Source organism: Neovison vison, chromosome 6, assembly GCF_020171115.1.
Source record: "Neovison vison isolate M4711 chromosome 6, ASM_NN_V1, whole genome shotgun sequence".
NCBI classification, from domain to species: Eukaryota; Metazoa; Chordata; class Mammalia; order Carnivora; family Mustelidae; genus Neogale; species Neogale vison.
Window position 1 is genome coordinate 172,898,198 of NC_058096.1, and position 17,385 is coordinate 172,915,582.

At 51.2% G+C, this 17,385-nt stretch overlaps 1 protein-coding gene across 9 annotated transcripts; it reads right to left on the minus strand.

Moving 5' to 3' along the window:
- Nucleotides 1–1,470: 1,470 nt before the first annotated feature.
- BRPF1 (bromodomain and PHD finger containing 1) lies at nucleotides 1,471–17,147 on the minus strand. 9 transcript variants are annotated; one of them, XM_044253063.1, is made up of 14 exons: nucleotides 16,791–17,147; nucleotides 14,263–14,871; nucleotides 9,529–10,488; nucleotides 8,541–8,703; nucleotides 7,994–8,125; nucleotides 7,463–7,591; nucleotides 6,351–6,660; nucleotides 5,701–6,021; nucleotides 5,097–5,381; nucleotides 4,442–4,589; nucleotides 3,729–3,865; nucleotides 3,508–3,626; nucleotides 3,029–3,183; nucleotides 1,471–2,327 (listed from the first exon to the last, which is right to left on the minus strand). In XM_044253063.1, the coding sequence occupies exons 2-14, from the start codon at nucleotides 14,859–14,861 to the stop codon at nucleotides 2,144–2,146; spliced, it is 3,642 nt and encodes a 1,213-aa protein (XP_044108998.1). In that variant the 5' UTR covers nucleotides 14,862–14,871; nucleotides 16,791–17,147; the 3' UTR covers nucleotides 1,471–2,143. The 9 variants fall into 9 exon arrangements, with proteins under 9 accessions (XP_044108998.1, XP_044108997.1, XP_044108996.1 ...); XM_044253062.1 differs by having other exon boundaries at nucleotides 5,701–6,024; XM_044253061.1 differs by having other exon boundaries at nucleotides 7,445–7,591.
- Between the last annotated feature and the right edge of the window lie 238 nt (nucleotides 17,148–17,385).

Here is a 17,385-nt window from a genome sequence, read left to right on the forward strand (position 1 = left end):
TGTCTGCGCTCGGCAAGCCAGGGTGTCCAATCTCCGCGCCCCGCGGACCGGTCGCAGAATGCGCCCTCGGGCCCCATCCTCACGGCCAGATCTCCTCAGAGCCCCGTGGTTTCTTGCCCGCCCGCAGAGCCAAATCCTGTCCCTCACCGTCCTCAGAAAGCCTTTCTCCACCGAGCTTCTCCAGTCAGATATTCGCTCTCTTGACCGAGAATCGACCCGAACACAGCTCGGGCCCTGCGAGGCCCCGTGAGGCGTCTCCACAGCGTCTGTCGCCTGCGGATTCTGTCTTCGCACTCGCCGTCTGGGCCGCTCCCCTCCAAAAGGCCTCACGGAGCCTCGACTCCACAGGCCTCCCCACAGACTTCACTCCGTCAGAGGCCGGGCTCCTCGGACTGCCGCGCCCCGGCCGCAGTCCGCCGGCGGCGCCTCCCAGCTGCTCCCTTCAGTCCTTCAGCAGCACGCAGTCATCTCACACTCGTGCCCAGTGGGGTCTGTGGCCCTCAGGTGGCCTGTCTGCCTCGCCCAGTTTCCAGGGCTGGCTGCCTGGGCCGAGGAAAAATGTTTTAAGTCATTTCTTCCTTGCAGAGGAAGACCTGAGCAAGGAGCTAGGAGGAACTTTTATCTGGGCCACTTTTTACCTTGTAGTGCAGTGATTGGGAGTTACTTTGAGTGAATAGACTGCAGATTCCTCAAGGGCAAGATCTGCAGCTGACTTCTTTGTGTCCCACCCACAGTACCTGGAAGCATGGTTATCATCAAATGGTATTTTTGTCTGCTCCACTCCTCAACAGCTGCAGCGCCCTTTGGGCAACTACCGCCTATGCCTGTCTCCTCTCTAGACAGTCCAGCCCACAGGGGCCTAGCACTTGGAAGGCATTCCTTCAATAACTGTTTGAATCTGTAAAGGGGGTGCCAAGGTTGAGAATGAGTGAAGAACAATCCTCTACAGGCCTGCTCTGGGTGAAGGTCACAGCTGAAGTGACTCTGAAACACTTGGGACTATTGTACTGGCAAAAGACTTTGAAGCATCTGAAGTTCATGAAGGGATGGGCAGTATAGACTCTTCCTCCAACAGTTCATACTGGTTAAAGAGCCAGCTTGGCAGACAAATAACCTGAGTTCATTTCTAGCTCTGCGACTTCCTAGTTGTGGAAATTTAGGCAAGTTACTTAGTTTTTCTTAACCTTAGTGTCCTTGTGGAGATAAACACCCTATTATTAACTTGCCCCAGAGTTACTGCAAAGATTACATGAAATTATGTATCTAAAAATGCTTAGAACAAGGCCTGCCACTCAGTTAAGTGCCTCGGAAATGGGAGCTGTTATATTCTCTCTGTTGTCTTACAAATGCAGCAGGCACAGCAACCAGCAACCTCTCGAGTCCAATTATTTACCATTCCTGGGGGACGAAGCTTCCCTTTTTATCCCTCTCCCTGGCAGGAGGTAAGAACCCAAGAATTCCAAACAGACATTTATTTTCTAAGAATCAATATATTTTCTTCCTTTGAAATAAATACAAACCAGTTTGAAAGGTGGGGGAATCTATGGGGAAAAGGGAAGTGGGGACATGCCCCAGTCTTTTTTAGTACCAAATGACTCTGGCGCGACCCGGAAACGCAGTTACAAATGAGAATAATTTAAATTCTCCGCTAATTACAGTATTTACAACAGCAGGGGAGGGGGTCACCTAGTGCCCCGCTTCCAGGCTGGACAGACATCAATCCCACTGCTAGGCTGGGCAGATGCCCGCTCACCTCACCACCTGCGGGGGGGCCTCAGGCCACTAGGCAGTTACAGATTCTCCTGGAACAAGCAGAGCAGGCAGAGGTGGTGGGACGGCCAGTTTTATGCAGTGTCCTAACCTTGGCCCACCATCCCGCACTACAATGCTGTGAGGTCTCTGGAGCTTTCTGGCCAGTGGGACCTCCCCTTCTCCTTGCACAGAGCCACCATGGGCCCTTGGAGTGTTCTGTACAGTCCAGCTGCACTCAGGGCGGGAGGGACCTCCCCCACCCAGCTTCCCCTGAGACTGGCCCCAAGACCAGGAATGAGTCAGTGCAGAGGCCGGTGCCACTCCAGGACAGTGAGCAAAGGGGGAGGAGAGAGGTGGCAGGGCACTGTAGGTTGGGCTGTGCTGGGCATTATCAGTCACTATCACTGGTCTCACTGCTCTGCTCGCCCTGCACCTTGCTGCGGTGCTGCAGAGCCCTGTGGTAGGCAATCTGCACTGACTTGCGGATGTTGGATTTGCGGCCCTCCAGCATCTTTTCCTTGTCGAGGTCCTGGTTCACGCCCAAAGGAACCAGCTTAGTTCTTGGCAGCCACTGCCTGTAGGACAAGGTGAGGGTCACATAAGTCATCTCTGGGAAAGCGACAAGCAGCAGCCTTCATCACACACTCATTCAACTCTTGAGTGCCCACTCTGAGCCAGGCTCTCGTGGGCAGTGGGGTTACTGAGACTAAGAGAAATAATCCCTGCCCTCAAGGAATGGCTCATAATCTAGTGATGAAAAGAGTCCAGCCAAAAGACCTACTACGGGGTAACAACAGGGTATTTCTGAGTGCAAAACAGGCAGAACCATAACCTAACCTGAAATAGGTACCCTGTCCCATAGGCTCCTGGCAGACTTGACATTAAATATCCTCTGCAGACAATGCACAAAAACATATTACCCACATGTGACAGAACAGAGACTCAGGCGTGAACATTCATGCCTTTTTTATCTCCATCTTGTCACCATGAAGGCAGAGGTAGGAAAACGAAGTCTAGAAGCCATCTAAATCTGGGTGGGGAGCACACTTGTCACAGTCACTAATGGCCCTTTGACATCTAGCTACAGCTGGTTGTCAGCCTCTGCCCACTCAGACTCATGGTCAACACAACCCTTCTGCTCAAAGATCTAAGTCCCTCCCCCTCTGATTTGTGATAGCCCAGTCTGTCTGTTGCTGGAATTTCTGGCAGCCTGCCCCTATACCCAGGGTTGCATCTGTGGCTGTGAATCACACCAGATGCTTCCCTCCTCCCTTACCAGGTTCGCTTGTTGTCAAAGAAGAGGACGAGGTAGAGATGCTCTCGGGCTTCCTGGGTCATCTGCTCCCCAAGTTTCAGCACCTCCAGTGGGGGCACAGGGATGGGAACCCCATGGTGGAACATACCTTCCCGGGGCATCTTTGGATCAATTATCTGAGGGTGTAATAAGACCTTTGTTTGGTTCAGTCCCCTTCTTCTGCACAGCTTACACTACCTAAGAATTGGGAGCTATCTCTAAAGTGGGGACAGAGAAAGGTTATTATGCCACAAGGCTGCAATGCTGACCCTTGGCTGCTTCTAATGATGAACTATTTGAGACCCCAGGGTGCAATGGGAAGGAAAAAGGAGACATGGAACAACTAACCAGGAACCTCTTAAGTGTCTATCTGCCAAAGATCCTTGTTCTCTGCAGTACAAACTGTGTCTGCCAGCTGGTGTTGGGAGACAAGGGGTATGATAAGAAAAGGGGAAGCCTACCAGAGCTGGGTATGATGGATACCCTCGGCATTTGGCCCACACCAGGTCCAGAGCATCCAGGGGCGAGTCCTCATCCTCTGACAGCCAGCCAGCTCCCCGTCCCAGACTCTTCCTTACCACTTCACAGGAATGGGAGAGAGGAGGCGGATCAGCAGCCAGGGGGCTGGCAAGGCCCTGACACTGGGCCCCCGGCATCCCTGGCCTCGGGTGAGGGTACTTACTGCTGTGGCCCACGCCGCGGCCAGTGCCCACGGAGTAGGCCTCATTCTCAGTGCCTGAGGTATCTTCACTGCTATCTTCTGGGAATGTGCCCCGAGAGAAGGAGGGTTTGCCCCGGCCTTGTTTTGAGGGTGTTGTGCTATGGATAAGACAATAAGAACTCAGCTTAAAGGAGGGGAAGAGTAGATAATGGCATGGTAGACGTCCTCTCTTTAAACTGGGCCCCGGGGTCCAAGAATTATTGAAAGCTGAGGTCACCTGAAAAATTTCAAACCCAAATGCCTTCAAGGGGTTGGCAGTGACATAACGGACATGGGCTGGATTTAGCTGTGGTAGTGATGTATACACCCTGTCTAAAGGAAGCACTAGCCCTAGATTTACCAGATCTGATTTTTAAAGAGAATACAGACACTAGGAATTTTACGTGGTAGTACTAGATTCATTTTTTTAAAAACACCATGCTGGTCGAACAAAGTATGTATGCAGGCCAAATCCAGGCCCCAAGGTATCAGTTTATACTCTGCTCTATGTCAGCTTAACCCAGGATGGTTCCCACTATTCCATTACGGTGACATTCTTATATATGCCATTTATTTTGCAGAGAACCTTGGGTCTGAGCCATCTTAATCTAGGCTGAGGTGGCTGCCACCCCACTTCCCATAGGGAAACCTGGAAGGGCATCCTGGAGACAGGCCTTGATCTGGAGGGCTGGTACCTGGTTCGGTCGGAGGCAGCGCTACTGCTGCTACTGCTGCTGGACTCAGAGTCAGAGCTGCTCCGGGGAAGGCTGCAGTCATTACGATATACCAAGAAACTCTTCTTCACTGGCTGATTTCCACCACTGAAGCCATTGGCTGGTAAGTCTTGGTTGGCGGGAGGGGGAGGAGGGAAGGAATCGGTCAGGAAGATGTAGATCAGAGATGGCATGGGGGTAAGGGGGACTAGGAGCTTAGTTAGCTTTCCCTTCTATGCTGGAATATTCCTCCAACTATGGTCAACAGAGCCAACTCTGGGCAGTGTCTGCCACAGTTGGCCATAGTCCTGCCCCACCCCTTGTACTTCCCTTGGCAGTTACTGGCCTTAAGACACAAATGGCTTAAAGGGCAGGAAATCCCCAAGGAGGGGGAGAAGAGAAAAAGTGAAGTGATATAATGGAGGGGATCCTGGATAGGAATCTAGCTGGGTCAGTGTTTCTGGACTTCAGTTTCCCCATCTGTAAAATGAGGGGACTGAATTAAAGGATCTCTAAGGGCGCTTCCAGCTCTGATATATTTTGGGCAAATGAAGGGATAGGTGAGAGTTATGTTGGGAACGATGGCAGCTTAGCTCACTCTCTTGGGGCGGGGGGGCTGGGTGATGGTGAGGCTCACCCATTGGGGGGTCTTCTGTGGATTTATCACTGTCGCTGTCTGAGCTCGAACTGGGCCGGGGGCTCCTACCCCGCTTGCGCTGACGTAAGGAGCCCATGATGGGGAGCTGGGGGGGCCCCACAGGACTGCCTCCGTGGCTGGGGGTCATCTGGCTCTCCCGGTTTTTGGGGGGCCGGCCCGGCCTCTTGGGCGGTCCAGCTGTCTTCGGGTTCTTTTTGGAGAACAGAACTGAGGTTCTCCTGCCCACCTCATGTGCGGGGGTTGAGGACATGTTGGGACCCAGGCCTGGAGCAGAGAAAGAGAGAAGGAGAGTTGGTGAGGGGCCTGATGTGGGAAGGGTAGATGCCCAGGGTATGCCCTGGATCTGTAGGACCATTACTTCAGCTAGAGTTGGGAGATGATCTAGGGGGTATGGAATTGGGAACATCATCTCTTATACAAATAGCCAGAGAGGCAGCTGAGAGGCCCCTGAATGGGGAATGAGGGAGAAAGTACAGCTAGCTGTGTAGGAGAAACCTCTGCCTGGGGAATGGCAGGGGCTGAGTGTGTGCTGCAGAGTCAAGTCTGGTTTGCTTTGGAGTCCACCTTGCTAGGGGGTTCAGACCTTTGCTTGTCTCCTGGCTGCTGCTCTCCTCAGCGGCACTGTCTGTCTGCCCATCCTTGTCACAGGCTGCTGGGTGAGGTGTCAGGCTGCCCCGGCTCGTGGGGCCGTGCCGCTCAGGCCCATCCCTTCCAGTTTCCCGCTGGTGGGCAAGCTTTCGCCGCAGTGCTGTCATCTCTTTCTTGATCATCTTTGCACGCCGTGAACGGCCCACACTCTGCTTGCTGGCATTCACCTCATCCAGCCGCTCCAGCAACAGCTTTAGCTGCTCTTCTACTGGCAGGTGCTTCTGGTTCTCCAGCAGGACCAGCCGCTCTTCCTCTGCTGCTAGGGATGGACATGGGGGTTGGGGAAAGGTCAGACTCAGTGCAGCCCTCTGGGCCTCCTGAACCTGGGCGGCAGCAAGAAACCACTCTTTTCCCCTGGGCTTCTCACCAGGAACAGCTGTATAACAGCAGCACCAAGATGTGGGATGGTGGGCACTGCTATCCATTCACCCAGTCTGGCTTCTTGGGGAGCATTCCTGGGGACAGCTTGCCACTGCTCAGCCTAGCTACTTCCTGCCTACACTGCCTGTTCCCGGTAGGGGACTTTTGGAAAGCTGTTCATCCCTGGCATTGGCCTCTATGTGTGTAGCATGACTTATCACCCACCATCTTCAGTGTGTTGTGGGGCTTCATCTCCAGCCAGGTTGTGGGGGATATGCATGCCCGTCTCAAAGTCAATGCCCATTTTTTCTGCCTGGCGCCGGGCCTGGCGGAGCACAGCGCCACCCTGTTCGCGGAGCCGCACTGCTGCCCGGTAGAAGATGGTATCCTTGGCGTTATACTTGAGGCAGTTGCTGACGATAAGGTTGAAGTCCTCCTCAAAATCATCAAAGTTCAGGTAGCGGTAAGCCTCCAAGTTCTGCTTCATGGTGAAAAAGTCCATGGGCTTTTTGATGTGATCTAGGTAGTCAGGTACCTGGAGAGTAGGATAGGTGTGGCTAAGTGGAAATATGCTCCTCATTGCCCCTGAACCCTTGCTCCTAACACCCCCACCCCCTGAAATGCATCCAGCAATCTCCTCCCACCACAGTTAGAGGCAGGCATGTAACACAGGGGAAAAGAAAGCTGGATTCTCGTCTTGACTTTACCAGTCACAAGCTGTGTGACCATGGCAAGTCTCTTAACCTCTGTGGGCCTTCTCTTCCTCGTCTGGAAAATGGTGATGAAATTACAGTCAAATTTACTTCCTACAGCCATCTGAGGCTTCAGTAAGAAAATGGCTACGGCAATCCTCTGGAAAGAACACCATCTTGCATTCCTATAGTTCTTTTTACCTATCATTAAGACTTATAAGAAGGCTGCTGCCTCAAGCCTCTCATTTTATACCTTTTAGAGAGAAGAGTCTGCCAGTCAGGACCTAGGGCTTCAGAGCTGGTTCTTTAGGTGCTGAGCCTTCTAAAGTCTCCGTTCTAGGGTTCAGCACCCCGAAAGTGTCTTCCTGCCCTGGGATTATTCATTTGGCAGACTCAGTCCCTGCCTCTGGGGAAGGAGTGCAGATTGCCTCCCATTCTGGGCCCTTGGGATATGACAGGGACAAGACAGAGTCCAGGTGATGCATGTGGCTCCAGTTCATCCTGGAGCCCCAGAGCCACCAGCCCCTCTCTTCATGGTCCCCTCCTAGTCCCTGGCCCAGAACTGCAGCAGGGGTCCAACTGGGAGAGGAACAGAAAGAAGGTGGAGTGAGGGGAAGGGATTCTTACTTCGTCCAATTCGGTTACCTCAGACAGAGGGACCGGCTCGCTGAAGATGTTGCCTGTGTCCTTTTCTTGGAGCTGCTCCAAAGTTTTGCGAAGAAGGATGAGGAAAGGGGTCAGCTGCATCTCCATGGCGATCTGCTGGACCTTGATCTGACACACATAAAGGCCCAATCAGCCAGGCCTGTGCCAGTCCCTTGGCAGAGGTCTGAGGGGATGGCAGCAGCTGGTTTGGGACATTGCCTTCCTTCTCCAGCCGACAGCTGGGTGTACTCACTCAAGTCAACTTATAAAAAGGCCCATCTATTCTGGCTGGCCTTTCCTTTCCTTGAACTTCCAGTGCCAGCTACCTATATCACATAATCTAGGGTCTCTTTCATACTCTTCTGTGACATCCTGTTTGTAGTGAGCTAGAGAACATAGAGAACACACTGGGAGCCAGGAAACCTGACTCCAGCATCAGCCCTGTTACTTTCTGGCCAGGGGATACATGTTCTTCCTCATCCCAGGACTGCTTTCTCTTATGTAAGATAGAGTTGGTCGAGGAGCACTCACCGTCTCCCTTTTGAGTTTCTCCCGCTTGCGGATAAGCTCCACCAACAGCCGAGCTCGCTCCAGGTCATGCCGGAGTCGCTGCCAAGACTTGAGCTGTTCTTTGAGGGCCCAGTTCTTATCCTCAGAATCTCTCTGTAGAGGCAAAAAGGGGATCAGAAGATGATGAGGGAGCCAGAAGAAAGGCCAAAAAGAGGAGAGCCCAGGAAGCCTGGGTCAAGGGCAGTTAAAGCTTAAAGAGGGAGCACAGTCATTTATTGGCAGGCTTGCTAGCTAAAGTGGGAGTTCCTCAACATATGTGACCCCAGGCCTGGTACAGAATCAATGCTTGGTATATGCTTGTTGAGTGAATGGATGAATGAACACACAGGAACAGTGCCCTTCTTGTGAGCAGATAATCTATAAGGATTTCATCCTGAGCCTAGTTTGAGGGCTAGCTTAAAGGAGGAAATAGCCTAAGTCCTCGGACGCTGAAAGCAGTAGTCACAAATCTCAGTCCTTGTGTTCCTGGCCCATGTTCTCAGAGCCTACAGGGAATCTGATACAGTACCCCAACTTGGTCACAATTCCTCTGAGACTGCAGGTGTGTCTGTAGACGACGTAGCAGTGGGACTCCATTTCGGGACTGCCTTTTCAGCGTCCAGTAGCTGTGTAACCTCTGCATAAACTGGCTCTTCCTTTGGATGGTCAGGCGGTTGGTGATTTTACTGAGCCTGGAAAGTGGGGAATAAAGAGAAAAACCCACTGAGCCATGCTTTTCTTAAGCAGAACAGGGGTCTCTGGCTAGGGAAAATTCCTGAATGGGGCTGAATCGGGAATAAGTCTATCATCAAAAAGGCCTGACACTTGGCTTAATGCAAAGAAGAGCAAATGGTACCAGACAAGCTCCCAGCATGAAGCCAGATCCCAACCTTTTTCACGAAGTTGGGGGGGGGGAATATTAGGAAGCTTGTTCCCTAAGAATGCTCTTGTCACTGCAGCCTGGAGTATTATTTGACCCTGGAGAACCTGCTCAGATTGAGCCTTGGCAGGTTTTAGGACAAAGTACAATTGTAAAGCAGTAAACTATAGAAAATCAACTAGATAGCACAAGAGAGTTAAAAATAACTAATGATGGTAGCCCTCATCTGGAGTCATTAGGGGCAGTGACCACTTTGCAACTTCTTAAGCATTTCCTTCCCCATTTTTCGTTCCCTTTCTCTCTTCCGGGTCAGACCATTTCTGCTACTATGGCCGGTTGCTACTCCATCTTCTTTCTTCCTAACTTAAACCAAACCATCAAAATGAACGGCAGCTGGAAACACTTACTGGCTCTACCAGATAAAAGTTGACATTTCTGGCTCCTAATGTAAAAGTGAGGTGATCTGCTAGAGCTAACTTCTTTTGGAATCTGGTGTGATTTTTGTTTTTTGTTTTTTTTTTTAACATCTTTATAGCTCCTGTTAAGATAACCGAGCCCTGTCACTCCACTCAGGACTATCCATCTCTATGCAGGCTTCTTTTTTCCTTACCAGCCTATCCATCCACTCCCCACATACCTGTGTGGTGGGATGCAAGGCACTGACACCACAGGTGCTGCTGCCCGCTTCTCTGCCAGGATCTTCCGTGCCTTCTTCATCTTGATCCGGGACTTGGCCTTGGCCTTCTTGACCTTCTCTGAGCTCCAACTCTTTCCCTCATCCTCCTCCTCATCCTCATCCTCCTCACCCTCACTGTGGGACAGGGCAGGCAGGCGGCGTGCTGAGCCCGGGGGTGTGTGGATGTCACAGTAGGCCGTCTTGCGGACACTGAAAGAGGTGCCATTGGCACCCGTCTCCCGCACAGGCTCCATCTTCATGTAAAGGCCAGCCTGCTGGGCACATGTCACGTGGAAGGCTGTGTAGCAGTTGGCCTTATGGCACTGGATGCAGGCTCCTGAGCCCCGCTGTTTACAAATATAACAGGTCAGCTTCCAGCGAGCTGGCGGGATGTGCTCAATGCTGTCGATAGGCTCCAGGAAGACTGTGTTGGCAAAGCAGACTTCAGGGATCCACAGGGCACACACCACATGGGCCCAGCGCCCATCATCTGTCTGCTTGAAGGCACCACCCTTGTTGGGGCACAGGGCACAGTCCACAGCGCGGGAGGGTGACTGGAGGCAGCGGCGGCATAGCCACTGACCCTCAGGGATGTAGGGGACACCATAGCACTCTTGGTGCACAGCCAGGTTGCACATGTCACAGAACAGGATGACATTGCTGTTCTGGCACTCACCATCATTGCAGATACAGCACACGGCATCCTCATCCACTAGTGCATTGGGGTCACCTTTATTGTGGCTTTCAAAGTAGGACTCCTTCTCCAGCCGATCCATTAAGTACTCAAAGATTTCCTGGGGGATGGGACTCACACCCTCGGTCTTCCGCCGCTCGTTCATGATATCCAACCAGATGTAGTCCTCCTCATCCATGTCATACTCTACTTCCTCATCCAGCTCCTCTGCCGACTTCTCAATGTACCTGCAGTGCACATAGGCAGCTCAGCATATGCTTGAGCCTTTCTTCCTTTGAAGACAATGGACTACAATTGCTAGATACTTACTCAATGCCAGGCCTGTGCCTTTACTTATTACTGTCTCATTCCACTGTCATCTTTTTTTTTTTTTAAAGATTTTATTTATTATTTATTTGACAGAGAGAGATTACAAGGAGGCAGAGAGGCAGGCAGAGAGAGAGGAGGAAGCAGGCTCCCTGCTGAGCAGAGAGCCCGATGTGGGACTCGATCCCAGGACCCTAAGATCATGACCTGAGCCGAAGGCAGCAGCTTAACCCACTGAGCCACCCAGGCGCCCCTCATTCCACTGTCATCTTAACCCCAGGCTTTATAATTATTCTGGTTTTGCATAAAAGGAAACCTAAGCTTTAGTGAGTTAGGAAGCTTGTGTACTAGCTACTACACCACCTCCTCTGAGGTGCACAAGCTCAATCAAACTCCTGAAGGGAGGAGGGTGAGGCAGCTAGGACCTACTGGATTGGTCTGGATGATGGTGCAAAGCGTCTGAAGGAAGGTCCTCATGTGTCACTTGCAAATTATATATCATTTTTAGCACCAACTGGCAGTGTCCTGAATCAAGCTGCCATGGGCCTTCTGTCAGCTGGTGCAGCTCAGGACTCCCTCAGACTCTAGGTACTGTGTTTGTTCTCTGGATAGCCTTGGAAGATAACAGAACTAAGATTTACTGAGCATTTACTGTTACACATATATTCTCACCACAGCCATAGTATTAATGTTCTTATTGGCCTTATTTTGTGGATGAGGAAGACAAAGCTTTGAGAAGTTAATTAACTGCCCAAGGCAAATAGATCATACAGAAGTGGAAAAGCTACAATTCACACTCTACCCTACAGCACTCATTGGACCGGCAGGACTAGAGCCAAGGGCTGCTCCAGGTTCCTGGCACACAGAGCAGGCTCCCCATGCCCCCTTCTATGCTCTAGGTTGCCTGGACTCTGGTATTACAAAGCTACAGGGAGCTACAGTGGAAAGAATGGGGCTTTAACTTCTGACAAACATGGATCTAAAGCCTGGCTCTACCACTTTGTGATCTTCAAGTCATTACTGCTCTTTCCTGAACTTCAGTATTATTGATGATAAGATAAGATGAGGATTTTCTCCCAAAGACACTTACCAGGATTAAACTGAATTTAAAAAATGAATGGGCTAAATGAAGTTGCACAACATAGCAGGCCCTAAATCAATGTTAGTTTCTATCCCTCTCCTCCCCTCTCCCAAAGGGAAGTGGGGTTCTGGATGCTAAGAGCAGGCCAGGTGAGCACAGGCTCTGGAGTCGTGCTCTGTACCCCAGTAGGTAAATAAGGTGACCTCCCTGCGTCTCTGTTTCCTCATCTGAAAAGTGGTGATGCTAACTTGAACCCATTTCACACAGCTGTTGTGAGCATTAAATGAGTTAATACAGGTAAAGAACTTAGAACAGTACCTGGCATGATGCAAGTACTCAATAAACATTAGCTTTAGTATTAGCTTTTGTACAGCCCTGACCTATCTTGCCTTGTATTCTAACTATTTATGTGTCTAACTCCTCCACTCTAGGCTAGAGGCAAGGACCGTGTCTGATTCACTACACAGAAATAGGCACAGTGTTGTTCATTTCAAAGGCATTTTGGGGGTGGAATGGAGGAGAGAGACTAAAATACTGTGTCTACAGGAGGCAGTTTCCTTCTTAGTCCTTTACTCCTTCCCCAAAGTGACCACAATGTCCTCATCGTTGAAAAAGGGTGTGGCTCAGAGCTTGTATGAACCATACAGCCACTTCCAGGCCTTTGCACCTGTTCTCAACCTTTTCTCTGCCACAACACATGTGACATTACGCGATGGTGCATAACACACTCCCACAGTGTACCCAGATTATAGGCTGTGGCACAGATAGATAATGTAGGCTGCATGTCATGTACAATTCCTGGCACACCAGCCTACACTCCACCCGCTTTCCCCCTCAAGAAAGCATATCAGATGCAAGAAAGAGAAAATGGTGTTCTTAGAGAGATGACCTCAAATCTTCTCAAATTTATATATAAAAAATATCATTTACAGGGGCACCTAGGTGGCTCAGTGGGTTAAGCCTCTGCCTTCAGCTCAGGTCATGATCTCAGGGTCCTGGGATCAAGCACTGCATCAGGCTCTCTGCTCAGCAGGGAGCCTGCTTCCTCCTCTCTCTCTGCCTGCCTCTCTGCTTACCTGTGATCTCTCTCTCTGTCAAATAAATAAATAAAATCTTTAAAAACTATATACATATCATTTACAAAACTTGGACAGTTCTGCTAACAGTAGTAATAAATGACATGGAAAATACTCCCCAGATGATGCAGTGTACCTAGCTAAGAACTGCTCCCCTGGAGAACAAATTTGAACGCCAGGAAGAAAGAGTGAAAAAGCAGAGGGAGGAAGAAATGGAGTGGGATGAACTGGTCTGAACTGCCTATCAGAGCAGAGTGCTGAAGAGCCCAGGCAGGGGTCTGTGTTTTGGGGGGCGGGCACAGCAGTGAGTGTTAACATAAAAGAGAAGCAGTAGAAAGCCAGAAGGGGGTGGAGCTAGGCTGGACAATTAAAATAAAAGAAGAGAGGAAGAGGAGACTGACTAACATGTGAACAGGGGTGAGACCAAAGTGTCTTACTAGGCCAAATTGCTTGAGTTCCCACAGGCTTAATTTTATTTTTTTTAGATATATATATTCCACCCCCCGCCACAGACTTGATTTTAAAGAACCGAGACTCAGTATACCATCACATGATTGCATTTTTTGTAAAAACTACCTTTTATATAAAAACATTCATAAGAGATCAAGCCTTCTGATTAGCGGACACTGAACACTGTTCCTTAATTTTTCCAAATGCTCTCTTTACCTTGAATGCCAAGACTCAGAAGTTTTACATTTTGTTTCTGTACCATCCTTCAGCTAAGGTTTCTGTGTAGCTTCACCACCACACTATCCCATCCCTTCATTTTTTACCTTGTGTTAAAGGAATTTAGCTTTATGCCCGTGACTTTGTTAGGAGCCACCGTAACTAATTTTGGAAGGACATGGGATGCCAAAAAACAATTAAATGAAATAAATAAAAAGGCCAACAGAAGAGTACAAAACATAGGTGATGAAATGTTGCTTATACATGCTAAAGGATGGGTGACAGTAACAGAATAATGGGAAAATTACCTCTGCAGATTTATCAATTGCTTTCAGGACCTTATAAAATCAGTGTGCCTAGTCTTCTTCCTCTAGGCTAACAAAGGAATATTATACATGCTCTGCAGATCAGGTCATTAGAAAGCCGGAAGCTTTTCTCAAGGCTACACAGAGATGGAGGGTCAGCAACCAGACACATGATGTTTTGATACAGTGGAAACAGTATAGCTTTGGAGGCAGGGTAACCTGGATTTGAATCCCAGTTCAAATCCACTAACATGTGACTTTGGGTCCCCTTTCTGGACTGTGGGCTCCTCATCTGCGAAATGAGAAAAATACCTGCCTGAGAGAATTGTGAGAATAAAATGGAAGGGACTGGCTGTAAAGTACCCAGTGCAGGGCCTAGCATGGGGCAGTATATAGTAAGTGCCACATCATTAGCTGGGACACTATTCTTCTTATTGCCTGGGCAGGACCAGTGTGCTTCTGCTACCCTTTATCTCTGCCACTCTCCTCTCTGGTGCCCATTACCTCTCCAGCTCCTGAGCCCTGCTTGAGCAGTTTTCCAGAATGGGCAGGTAGAGGTAGCCTTACCGGTAATAGGAAGTTGGCCGGGGTGGGGCATCCGGGGTGTCCTGCTCCAACTCCCGGTATACCACCTCTGGCAGCTTGGGAGTGGTGCTCACAGAAGCATTATGGTGATGGTGATGATTGGAGTCCTTGCGCTTCTCCTTATTCTTATGCTTGCCTGACTTGGGAGTAGCAGCCGGTGTCTCAGTGTTCTCCTTGTTGCTGCCATTCTCAGGAGCCTCCTCAGGGGCCTCCTCATCCTCTGACACCACATCCAGGTTGTCAAAAATGCTAATGCGGTGGACACGGCCATGCAGGTCCACCTCCACCATGCGCTGGGCCTGTGCGTAGCTCATCACCTCACGGCCCGGTGACTGGGATACCTCTGAGGGGCTGGGTGACTGCTTGTTGGCTGGGCGTGATTGGCGCCCCTTCTTCTTGTGCTTACGGAGTGGAGTCTGCTGCGGGGGCGGTGGGTTGTCGTGGTCATAGTGATATAGGTGGTACTCGATACCACTGTAACTCTTGTAGACCTTGCGGCAGGTCTCCACAGGGCATTCATACGGTGGCTTAGTTGCCCGCAAGTTGTGGCAGAAAGTCTTCACATCAAAGTCCACCCCCATGCTGTCACATCTAGAATGTACAGATCAGTTAGCATAGGCCTGAGGACAAGCTCCTGGCCATCCACTCTATTCTCTCCAGCCCTCCTTCTCCTCAAGGGGCCTGGCCAGCTCACCTCTACAGTGACTTCAAATACCATCAGCTCTACACCATGGCCACAGTCTGGACCTCATCACCTCCTGCCTGATCATCCTGCCCTATATGTCGAATCTTCTAGCCTAATCTCACATAATGTGGCCAGAGTAGGAACAATCACATCAGTCTTTTGCTTAAAAACTTCCTGATGCTCCCCACTTATTTCAGGATAATATCCAAATTCCCTATGATGACATTCAAGGTACTCCTTTCATTTTCTGGCCCTAGTCCTCCTTTCCAGACTCTTCTCACTAGTTACAGCTGTGCTTCTGTATACTCAGGACAACTTGCCATTCCCTGAATGTTATAACCTCTCATTCCTGCAAGATGATCTCTATTTGAAATGGCTTCCATCCTGACTGGTGAGCTCCTACTCATTCTTCAAAACCCAACTCAAATACCACTTCTTGTTATGATCTGTCTTTCCCATGGGGAGCTATGTTTCTACAGCATTCCATTCTCATCATTCCATCATAGTGGCATGGCACTTACCACACTGGAAGTTCTTTGTTTCCTCCCACTAGACTGGGTGCTATGCGGTGCAGACATCAGAGCCTGCCCACCTCTATATATCCTCAGTACCTGGCATGTAGTGGACACTCAGTTTTTGGCATATGAATGAAGAACTTATTGAATAAATAGCTAAATGAGGGGATCATCAGATTTGGAGCTGACAGATGGATGAAGGCTAGTGTTAACCCATATGGAAGCTTGCTTGAATGGGCAGCCTGCAATTTAATCCTGGGCACCAGCAGAAATCATTCCATTACAGAAACAAGCAGTTCATTTCTGAAGTCTTTAGGGGAAGGCTATGCCCTGGCCCTGGCTCTGGGAGAGGTACCAGACCCTGACCCTGGGAATGATACTAGGTACTAAGGGTACAAATAGGAACATGACAATCTAGGCACACTCAGCTCCATGATGGTCCTCAGGGCCTTCCCCTTCCTCCTCTCCAGTGTTCCTGGGTGAGTAGTGACAGCAGATGGCATCAGCCCCCAGGAAGCCCAGCTTGGTCAGAGACTGCCCCAGTTTCTCCAGGCCTAGTTGAGTTCAACAATTCAGCTAGGGTATTGGCATCATTCCAGGCAAAGCCACCCTGGGCTCCCAAACAAACAGTGACCCCTCTTGGCCTCACTCCAGCTACTTAGCCAAGCCAAGTGGGCTGCTCCAGCCTCTGTCAAAGCCCCTGACTTCTGCACTGGTAAAACTACTCCAACTTTTACTTCCTTTACCTGCAGCTGTGTCTTTAAACACAAACCAATCAGAGGAACAGGCAAGCTCTTCCTTTTCAGTGATGGGTCCCTGGTGTATGCTGCTGCTCTGTCGCCCTGGCTCTCAAAGTAGCACAGAGCCCCGGGCAGATGTCCCGCTGGGACTAAGCGCCAGAGGCACACGGGTGGAGACAAGAACTTAGACTGGAAGCCCGTGAGGAAGCCCCAGGGGCCACAGGGGTATGGCGGCAGAGCTCAGGGGGCTGGAGGAAGTAGAGGGCGGGGGCCCGGAGCGATCAGGCCCGGCCCAGGCGGTGCCCGCAGCCCTCTCCCGGATGCGGCGACGTTTCCCTTTTGTCGAAGTGTAACATGTTAAACAAGGCTCCTCTCCTGCTATTGGCCCAGGCAACCGTGGAGGATACTCTGTTGCCCTGGGACGCTGGCTGGGAGCTAATGCACTGTCAGTTCTCCCGGCTGGAGTAGCCCAAGGGGCAGCCGGGCCAGGCAGCTCAGTGCACGCCCCACGAAAGTAGTATAGTCCTCTCCCGTTGGCCACTCCCGCCCTGGTCCCAGGCCCGCACTTACCGGCCACCTCGAGTCCGGGCTCATCGCCGGGGGCGCCCGCCGGGGCTCCGACCCCACTTGGGGAGGCCGGCGGGGAAAGACGGGCCGGGGAGAGAGAGCCCCAACTCCGAAGACTGCAGATCTCGCCACCCCGGCCCCCTGCCGCCCCACGCTCTGGCCCCGGCTCCCCGGGATTCCCGCGCTGACCCCTGCCGTTCCCGGTCCCGCCGGCGCCCTGGTGTCTCAACTCTGTCGGCCGCCGCCCGTTTCGAAAGCCACTAGGTTGTCCGGCCTCGGGACCCGACACCGCCGAAACAATGGAGCCTCCCGGAGGCAGCGCGGGGACGGCGGCGGCGAAGACCGTGGCGGCAAAGGCAGTGGCAGCGGCGGCGGCGGCAGCGGCGGCGACGGCGTCTGCGCAGGGTAAACTCGGCGCCTCGGCGCTGTCAAGCTGCACTTTCGCCACAGATCCCCGCCCGTCTGCTGAGTCTCGAGAGGCCATTCTCTGAGACTCAGAAGAGCCCCTGGACACCCCACATGGCTTCTCTAGCACCTCCATCTTAGAGTTGAGTTTCGGTAGACGGAAGACGCGATATTCGGGATCCGGAGTGGTCGG